The sequence below is a fragment of the Borostomias antarcticus genome (genome assembly GCF_949987555.1).
Source record: "Borostomias antarcticus genome assembly, chromosome: 34".
In the NCBI taxonomy this organism is placed as follows: Eukaryota; Metazoa; Chordata; class Actinopteri; order Stomiiformes; family Stomiidae; genus Borostomias; species Borostomias antarcticus.
Genome location: NC_140267.1, coordinates 4,219,203 through 4,229,202, shown reverse-complemented (window position 1 = coordinate 4,229,202; position 10,000 = coordinate 4,219,203). Strand labels below are relative to the sequence as shown.

The 10,000-nt window shown below is 53.1% G+C and overlaps 1 protein-coding gene across 1 annotated transcript in view; it reads right to left on the bottom strand.

The window, feature by feature from the left end:
* The window catches only part of birc6 (baculoviral IAP repeat containing 6), a 143,376-nt gene that overhangs the window by 95,718 nt on the left and 37,658 nt on the right, over positions 1 to 10,000 (bottom strand). The window contains exons 30-36 of the mRNA XM_084460956.1: positions 9,600 to 9,819; positions 6,195 to 6,331; positions 5,507 to 5,644; positions 3,565 to 3,692; positions 2,726 to 2,857; positions 817 to 1,032; positions 240 to 423 (exon numbers count right to left, since the gene is read on the bottom strand). Coding sequence (XP_084317082.1) covers positions 240 to 423; positions 817 to 1,032; positions 2,726 to 2,857; positions 3,565 to 3,692; positions 5,507 to 5,644; positions 6,195 to 6,331; positions 9,600 to 9,819 — 1,155 coding nt within the window. The remainder of the gene's footprint in view (positions 1 to 239; positions 424 to 816; positions 1,033 to 2,725; positions 2,858 to 3,564; positions 3,693 to 5,506; positions 5,645 to 6,194; positions 6,332 to 9,599; positions 9,820 to 10,000) is intronic.

Here is a 10,000-nt window from a genome sequence, read left to right as displayed (position 1 = left end):
TGAATCGTGATAATCGATTCCAAACCTTGTGAATCGGAATCGAATCGATTCTTGAAATTCGACTCGATACCCAGCCCTAATAAAGTGGACATACTTTATATATGATATATTTATGCTACACAATGGTATAGATTTCCAAGCGTTTGTCCAGTTTCATCCTTCTGCAGCGTCTGACCCCGGAAGCAAGACTTCCTGTTTGCGATCCGGACCTTATTCCCCGGCGCCAGAGCGCCCCCTACCTGCCAGGATGTCCTGCAGCATGCAGGTGAGGGAGTACTGGGCCCAGGCCCCGCCCCACGAGATGTCCCCCCTGTTGAAGTCCGTCCCCACCAGGAGCAGGAGCAGACGCTCCAGCTGCGGCTCCGACAGCACCTCGCACAGGTGGATTGTGGGCCGCGTGGCGTTGGCGATGCGGGCCAGGACCTGGGGGGGGGGGGAGGTACGGTAAAGAATGAGCCGTCATTGACGACTTCACACAAATTGAACACATTCATTCATTAAAGCTGCAATCGTTGATATAATTCACATTGTCAAAACTAATTAAAACCACCTTATATCGTTTCATTGAGCCATAATGTCCCTAATAACGTCCTACTTCAATAACTCACCCCTCCCATTCGCCTGCCTGTGTTGTCAATAGCCGCCCATGCCTTTGCCCCGCCCCCTGTGCCTTTGCCCCGCCCCCAGTGCATATGCCCCGCCCCCCTTGCCTTATATGGCTCTGGTCGTTCGTTTGTAAACAAGCCTCTTACTGCCATCTGGTGGAGTTTATTGGTAAAGTTTATTGGTAGTTTATTGCTTCCGGAAGGTTCTGACCTTGCATATGAAGAGCAGCAGGTCGGCGTGGCAGGTGAAGTCCATGGACAGCAGGAACAGCGCCAGCTTCTGCACCACCGAGATGCAGCGCTCGTGCGCCAGCGTGAAGGGCAGGGGCTCCACCTCGGGCGCCTCCTTGGCGGCCGCCGCCTCCGTGTCCAGCGTGGAGCGCGGCCACTCGGCCGTGCGCCGGAGACGGATCAGGTCCTTAAAGTGCTGCGCGGGGGACATAAGGAGACGGATCAGGTCCTTAAAGTGCTGTGCGGGGGAGGGGGGGACATTCAGGTCCTTAAAGTGCTGCGCGGGGGGGGAGGGGACATAAGGAGACGGATCAGGTCCTTAAAGTGCTGTGCGGGGGAGGGGGGGACATTCAGGTCCTTAAAGTGCTGCGCGGGGGGGGAGGGGACATAAGGAGACGGATCAGGTCCTTAAAGTGCTGCGCGGGGGAGGGAGGGGACATAAGGAGACGGATCAGGTCCTTAAAGTGCTGTGTGGGGGAGGGGGGGACATAAGGAGACGGATCAGGTCCTTAAAGTGCTGCGCAGGGGAGGAGGGGACATAAGGAGACGGATCAGGTCCTTAAAGTGCTGTGCGGGGGACATAAGGAGACGGATCAGGTCCTTAAAGTGCTGTGCGGGGGACATAAGGAGACGGATCAGGTCCTTAAAGTGCTGTGGGGGGACATAAGGAGACGGATCAGGTCCTTAAAGTGCTGTACGGGGGGGAGGGGACATAAGGAGACATATCAGGTCTCACATCAAGTTTCCAGTGCAATGCAACATCATCCCTGGTGGAGGACAGCGTGTTTACTGTATGCTGCCTCTGGCTTGTTTATATTGTATTCATGTTTATTATTATTTGTATTTATTCTGATGTTATACAGTGTACAAGCAAATAAACGGCCCAGATAAATAGCTTTAAACCATTTTCTGGGGTGAATCTTTGCACAGTACGGCACGTAGAGATGGGCTCATCTATCACTTGGGTAACGGCGTGTCCCATATCAATCAATTATGGATTATTCTCTGGGGGATTTCCCAGAGCGTGTGGTGTCTGTTTGTTTGTCTGTTTGTTTGTTTATTTATTTGTCTGTCTGTTTGTTTATTTGTGTCTGTTTGTTTGTCTGTTTGTTTATTTATTTGTCTGTTTATTTGTCTGTCTGTTTGTTTATTTGTCTGTTTGTTTGTTTATTTATGTGTCTTGTTTGTTTATTTATTTGTCTGTTTATTTATTTGTCTGTCTGTTTATTTGTCTGTCTGTTTATTTGTCTGTTTGTTTATTTGTCTGTTTGTTTATTTATGTGTCTTGTTTGTTTGTTTATTTGTCTGTTTGTTTGTTTATTTGTGTCTGTTTGTTTGTCTGTTTGTTTGTTTATTTGTCTGTTTGTTTGTTTATTTATGTGTCTTGTTTGTTTATTTATTTGTCTGTTTATTTATTTGTCTGTCTGTTTGTTTATTTGTCTGTTTGTTTATTTATGTGTCTTGTTTGTTTGTTTATTTGTCTGTTTGTTTGTTTATTTATGTGCCTTGTTTGTTTATTTATTTGTCTGTTTATTTATTTGTCTGTTTGTTTATTTGTCTGTTTGTTTATTTATGTGTCTTGTTTGTTTATTTGTCTGTTTGTTTGTTTATTTGTGTCTGTTTGTTTGTCTGTTTGTTTGTTTATTTGTCTGTTTGTTTGTTTATTTGTCTGTCAGTTTATTTATTTGTCTGTTTCTTTATTTATTTGTCTTTGTTTATTTGTCTGTCTGTTTATGTGTTTGTTTGTCTGTTTATTTGTCTTTGTTTATTTGTGTCGGTTTGTTTATTTGTCTGTTTGTTTGTTTATTTATCTGTCTGTTTGTTTATTTGTTTGTCTGTCTGTTTATTTATTTGTCTGTTTGTTTGTTTGTTTGTTTGTTTGTCCTCACCTTGGACGTGGCCTGCTTGAGCTTGGCCTGCTCCACCAGCAGCTTGTAGGAGGAGCCCTTGTTGCTCTGGACCTTCTCCTTCTCGATCTGCTCCACCAGCGCTTTCTGCTTCGCCTTCAGGAGATTTAACTGCTACAATGAAAGGGCCACGGTAAACACAAGCACTGCCGGGGCGCGGCCTCGCGACGCACGCCTGATTCAGGGCGCGGCCCCGCGACACACGCCTGATTCAGGGCGCGGCCTCGCGACACACGCCTGATTCACGCTGCGGCTTCAGGGACGACAGACAATAACACGGACTGACTTCTTTTAAAAGGGGGGATTCACGTTTAGGGGTCAGACTGACATATATGGGGCGCTTAAGTGCGCTGTATAAAAGGTTTCAGGTGGAAAATAAAGAAAAATATGATAGAATTGTATCATTTATCAGTGTGAGCCTAGCAGGGGGGTGAATGGGACAGTGTGAGCCTAGCCGGGGGTGAATGGGACAGTGTGAGCCTAGCAGGGGGGTGAATGGGACAGTGTGAGCCTAGCAGGGGGGTGAATGGGACAGTGTGAGCCTAGCGGGGGGGTGAATGGGACAGTCCTAGCGGGGGGGTGAATGGGACAGTCCTAGCGGGGGGGTGAATGGGACAGTCCTAGCGGGGGGGTGAATGGGACAGTCCTAGCAGGGGGGTGAATGGGACAGTGTGAGCCTAGCAGGGGGGTGAATGGGACAGTGCCAGCCTAGCCGGGGGGTGAATGGGACAGTGTGAGCCTAGCAGGGGGGTGAATGGGACAGTCCTAGCCGGGGGGTGAATGGGACATCCCTAGCCGGGGGGTGAATGGGACACAGGTACCTGCTTGTGGTGGACCAGCTGCTTGCGGATCTTGCGGGAGTACAGACGGTCCAGGCTGCTGCTGCCTTTGTTGGACCTGCTGGAGCTCTGGGTCTGCAGGCTGTTATTGATGAAGCTCCACTGGTTACCTGGTTTACAGTAAGACAGGATACTGGTTACCTGGGTTTACAGTAAGACAGGACGCTCTACTGGTCACCTGGGTTTACAGTAAGACAGGATACTGGTTACCTGGGTTTACAGTAAGACAGGACGCTCTACTGGTTACCTGGTTTACAGTAAGACAGGATACTGGTTACCTGGGTTTACAGTAAGACATGACGCTCTACTGGTTACCTGGTTTACAGTAAGACAGGACGCTCTACTGGTTACCTGGTTTACAGTAAGACAGGACGCTCTACTGGTTACCTGGTTTACAGTAAGACATGACGCTCTACTGGTTACCTGGGTTTACAGTAAGACATGACACTCTACTGGTTACCTGGGTTTACAGTAAGACATGACGCTCTACTGGTTACCTGGTTTACAGTAAGACAGGACGCTCCACTGGTTACCTGGGTTTACAGTAAGACAGGACGCTCTACTGGTTACCTGGTTTACAGTAAGACAGGACGCTCTACTGGTTACCTGGTTTACAGTAAGACAGGACGCTCTACTGGTTACCTGGGTTTACAGTAAGACATGACGCTCTACTGGTTACCTGGGTTTACAGTAAGACATGACGCTCTACTGGTTACCTGGGTTTACAGTAAGACAGGATACTGGTTACCTGGGTTTACAGTAAGACATGACGCTCTACTGGTTACCTGGTTTACAGTAAGACAGGATACTGGTTACCTGGGTTTACAGTAAGACAGGACGCTCTACTGGTTACCTGGTTTACAGTAAGACAGGACGCTCTACTGGTTACCTGGGTTTACAGTAAGACAGGACGCTCTACTGGTTACCTGGTTTACAGTAAGACATGATGCTCTACTGGTTACCTGGTTTACAGTAAGACAGGACGCTCTACTGGTTACCTGGGTTTACAGTAAGACAGGACGCTCTACTGGTTACCTGGGTTTACAGTAAGACAGGACGCTCTACTGGTTACCTGGGTTTACAGTAAGACAGGACGCTAGACTCGGGGTGTTACCTGTGAAGGTTGTCTCCCTGCTGTGTTACCTGTCTGTCCTCCCAGCTGTGTTACCTGTCTGTCCTCCCAGCTGTGTTACCTGTCTGTCCTCCCAGCTGTGTTACCTGTCTGTCCTCCTAGCTGTGTTACCCGTCTGTCCCCCCAGCTGTGTTACCTGTCTGTCCCCCCAGCTGTGTTACCTGTCTGTCCCCCCAGCTGTGTTACCCGTCTGTCCTCCCAGCTGTGTTACCTGTCTGTCCTCCCAGCTGTGTTACCTGTCTGTCCCCCCAGCTGTGTTACCTGTCTGTCCTCCTAGCTGTGTTACCCGTCTGTCCTCCCAGCTGTGTTACCTGTCTGTCCCCCCAGCTGTGTTACCTGTCTGTCCCCCCAGCTGTGTTACCTGTCTGTCCTCCTGGCTGTGTTACCTGTCTGTCCTCCTGGCTGTGTTACCTGTCTGTCCTCCTAGCTGTCTTACCTGTGAAGGTCCTGTCTCTGTCCCCCTAGCTGTCTCTGTCCCCCTAGCTGTCTCTGTCCCCCTAGCTGTCTCTGTCCCCCTAGCTGTCCCTGTCCTCCTAGCTGTGTTACCTGTGAAGGTCCTGTCTCTGTCCCCCTAGCTGTCCCTGTCCTCCTAGCTGTGTTACCTGTGAAGGTCCTGTCCCTGTCCCCCTAGCTGTGTTACCTGTGAAGGTCCTGTCTCTGTCCCCCCAGCTGTCTTACCTGTGAAGGTCCTGTCCCTGTCCCCCTAGCTGTGTTACCTGTGAAGGTCCTGTCCCTGTCCCCCTAGCTGTGTTACCTGTGAAGGTCCTGTCTCTGTCCTCCTAGCTGTCTTACCTGTGAAGGTCCTGTCTCTGTCCTTGCCCCCCAGGCTCTTCTTCCCTGCCGAGGCCTCGTCCTCCACGCTCGCCACATAGTCCAGCAGCCGGGACACCAGCATCACCACCCAGCTGATCATAGGGATGTCCAGCACACCTGGGGACACACACACACACACGCACACACACACACACACACACACACACACACACACACACACACACACACACACACAGACACAGACACACACACACAGACACACAGACACACACACAGACACACACACACACACACACACACACACGCACACACACACACACACACGCACACACAGGCACACACAGACACACACAGACACACACAGACACACACACACACACAGACACAGACACACAGACACACACACACACACAGACACACACACACACACACACACACACACAGACACACACAGACACAGAGAGACACAGAGACACACAGAGACACACACACACACTCACACAGAGACACACACACAGAAACACACACACAGACACAGCCACACACACAGACACAGACACACACACACACACAGCTGTTCAAAGCCTGTCTTACAGTAGCGCAGCAGAGCCAGTGTAACTCCCGGCAGAGCGCCCCTCTCTCCTCCAGCCCCCCCGGACCCCCCCGGCCCCCCAGACCCCCCCAGACCCGACCCACCCCCCCGTACCGTCGTTCCTGCGCTGGGCGGCGGTCAGCGGCTGCTGTAGGGGGGACAGCAGGCTGTCCAGCAGGTTGAGGAGACCCTCCAGAACCCCGCTGTTACTCAGGGACCTCTGGCCGATACAGGACAGCAGCATGAAGACCCTGGAGGGACAAACGCTCGCATTAAAGACGATATCCTTTTAAAAGATTAACCATCAATTAAAAGACGATATCCTTTTAAAAGATTAACCATCAATTAAAATACATTATCCTTTTAAAAGATTAACCATCAATTATTAATAATCAATAATTTTTTGGTGTCAATTGTCCTGCAGTCAGGACAGTGTTGAGGTGGACTGAACTGTACCTGTCCTACTGTAAGGACAGTGTTGAGGGTGCTGAGGGTGACGGTACGGTACCTGTCCTGGGGGAAGGACAGTGTTGAGGGGGACGGTACGGTACCTGTCCTGGGGGAAGGACAGCGTTGAGGGGGACGGTACGGTACCTGTCCTGGGGGAAGGAGGGTGTTGAGGGGGACGGTACGGTACCTGTCCTGGGGGAAGGACAGTGTTGAGGGGGACGGTACGGTACCTGTCCTGGGGGAAGGACAGCGTTGAGGGGGACGGTACGGTACCTGTCCTGGGGGAAGGAGGGTGTTGAGGGGGACGGTACGGTACCTGTCCTGGGGGAAGACCAGTGTTGAGGGGGACGGTACGGTACCTGTCCTACTGTAAGGACAGTGTTGAGGGGGACGGTACGGTACCTGTCCTGGGGGAAGGAGGGTGTTGAGGGGGACGGTACGGTACCTGTCCTACTGTAAGGACAGTGTTGAGGGGGACGGTACGGTACCTGTCCTACGGTAAGGACAGTGTTGAGGTGGACGGTACGGTACCTGTCCTACGGTAAGGACAGTGTTGAGGGGGACGGTACGGTACCTGTCCTGGGGGAAGGACAGTGTTGAGGGGGACGGTACGGTACCTGTCCTACGGTAAGGACAGTGTTGAGGGGGACGGTACGGTACCTGTCCTGGGGGAAGGACAGTGTTGAGGGGGACGGTACGGTACCTGTCCTACGGTAAGGACAGTGTTGAGGGGGACGGTACGGTACCTGTCCTGGGGGAAGGACAGTGTTGAGGGGGACGGTACGGTACCTGTCCTACTGTAAGGACAGTGTTGAGGGGGACGGTACGGTACCTGTCCTGGGGGAAGACCAGTGTTGAGGGTGTTGAGGGGGACGGTACGGTACCTGTCCTGGGGGAAGGACAGTGTTGAGGGGGACGGTACGGTACCTGTCCTGGGGGAAGGACAGTGTTGAGGGGGACGGTACTGTACCTGTCCTACGGTAAGGACAGTGTTGAGGGGGACGGTACGGTACCTGTCCTACGGTAAGGACAGTGTTGAGGGGGACGGTACGGTACCTGTCCTGGGGGAAGGACAGTGTTGAGGGGGACGGTACGGTACCTGTCCTACTGTAAGGACAGTGTTGAGGGGGACGGTACGGTACCTGTCCTACGGTAAGGACAGTGTTGAGGGGGACGGTACGGTACCTGTCCTACTGTAAGGACAGTGTTGAGGGGGACGGTACGGTACCTGTCCTACGGTAAGGACAGTGTTGAGGGGGACGGTACGGTACCTGTCCTGGGGGAAGGACAGTGTTGAGGGGGACGGTACTGTACCTGTCCTACGGTAAGGACAGTGTTGAGGGGGACGGTACGGTACCTGTCCTACTGTAAGGACAGTGTTGAGGGGGACGGTACGGTACCTGTCCTACTGTAAGGACAGTGTTGAGGGGGACGGTACGGTACCTGTCCTACGGTAAGGACAGTGTTGAGGGGGACGGTACGGTACCTGTCCTACGGTAAGGACAGTGTTGAGGGGGACGGTACGGTACCTGTCCTACGGTAAGGACAGTGTTGAGGGGGACGGTACGGTACCTGTCCTGGGGGAAGGACAGTGTTGAGGGGGACGGTACGGTACCTGTCCTACTGTAAGGACAGTGTTGAGGGGGACGGTACGGTACCTGTCCTGGGGGAAGGACAGTGTTGAGGGGGACGGTACGGTACCTGTCCTACGGTAAGGACAGTGTTGAGGGGGACGGTACGGTACCTGTCCTACGGTAAGGACAGTGTTGAGGGGGACGGTACGGTACCTGTCCTGGGGGAAGGACAGTGTTGAGGGGGACGGTACTGTACCTGTCCTACGGTAAGGACAGTGTTGAGGGGGACGGTACGGTACCTGTCCTACGGTAAGGACAGTGTTGAGGGGGACGGTACGGTACCTGTCCTGGGGGAAGGACAGTGTTGAGGTGGACGGTACGGTACCTGTCCTACGGTAAGGACAGTGTTGAGGGGGACGGTACGGTACCTGTCCTGGGGGAAGGACAGTGTTGAGGGGGACGGTACGGTACCTGTCCTACGGTAAGGACAGTGTTGAGGGGGACGGTACGGTACCTGTCCTGGGGGAAGGACAGTGTTGAGGGGGACGGTACTGTACCTGTCCTACGGTAAGGACAGTGTTGAGGGGGACGGTACGGTACCTGTCCTACGGTAAGGACAGTGTTGAGGGGGACGGTACGGTACCTGTCCTACGGTAAGGACAGTGTTGAGGGGGACGGTACGGTACCTGTCCTGGGGGAAGGACAGTGTTGAGGGGGACGGTACGGTACCTGTCCTACGGTAAGGACAGTGTTGAGGGGGACGGTACGGTACCTGTCCTACGGTAAGGACAGTGTTGAGGGGGACGGTACGGTACCTGTCCTACGGTAAGGACAGTGTTGAGGGGGACGGTACGGTACCTGTCCTGGGGGAAGGACAGTGTTGAGGGGGACGGTACTGTACCTGTCCTACGGTAAGGACAGTGTTGAGGGGGACGGTACGGTACCTGTCCTACGGTAAGGACAGTGTTGAGGGGGACTGAGTCTGTCCTACTGTAAGGACAGTGTTGAGGGTGTTGAGGGGGACGGTACGGTACCTGTCCTGGGGGAAGGACAGTGTTGAGGTGGACGGTACGGTACCTGTCCTACTGTAAGGACAGTGTTGAGGGGGACGGTACGGTACCTGTCCTGGGGGAAGGACAGTGTTGAGGGGGACGGTACGGTACCTGTCCTGGGGGAAGGACAGTGTTGAGGGGGACGGTACGGTACCTGTCCTGGGGGAAGGACAGTGTTGAGGGGGACGGTACGGTACCTGTCCTACTGTAAGGACAGTGTTGAGGGGGACGGTACGGTACCTGTCCTGGGGGAAGGACAGTGTTGAGGGGGACGGTACGGTACCTGTCCTGGGGGAAGGAAGGTGTTGACGGTACGGTACCTGTCCTACTGTAAGGACAGTGTTGAGGGGGACGGTACGGTACCTGTCCTGGGGGAAGGACAGTGTTGAGGGGGACGGTACGGTACCTGTCCTGGGGGAAGGAAGGTGTTGACGGTACGGTACCTGTCCTGGGGGAAGACGAGCAGCTGCTCAGAGTTGTAGAGCTCCTGCAGGACGTTGGAGAGGAACTGTCCCCACCAGCGCTCGGCGCCACACAGCTGCACCAGCAGCAGGCCGGCGTGGAGGCGGATCCGGGGCGTGCCGCTGATGCACAGCTGCTTGAACAGCTCCTCGCACGCCTGGGCGTGGAACGTGCTCTGGAGAACGGAGGGGACGGCGTGGCCTGCAGGGGGGAGGGACAGGGGGGGGGGGTGTGAGCATTATATGTTGTCATAGTAGCCTATGTGTAATATGTTTTAACTGTACGCTGTCCCTTTTAAATCAATTAATTAAATTAATTAAATCACAATATTTTTTTCCGCAATACTGATTTTCTTCAATACTGTGACATTAAATACAGTTAC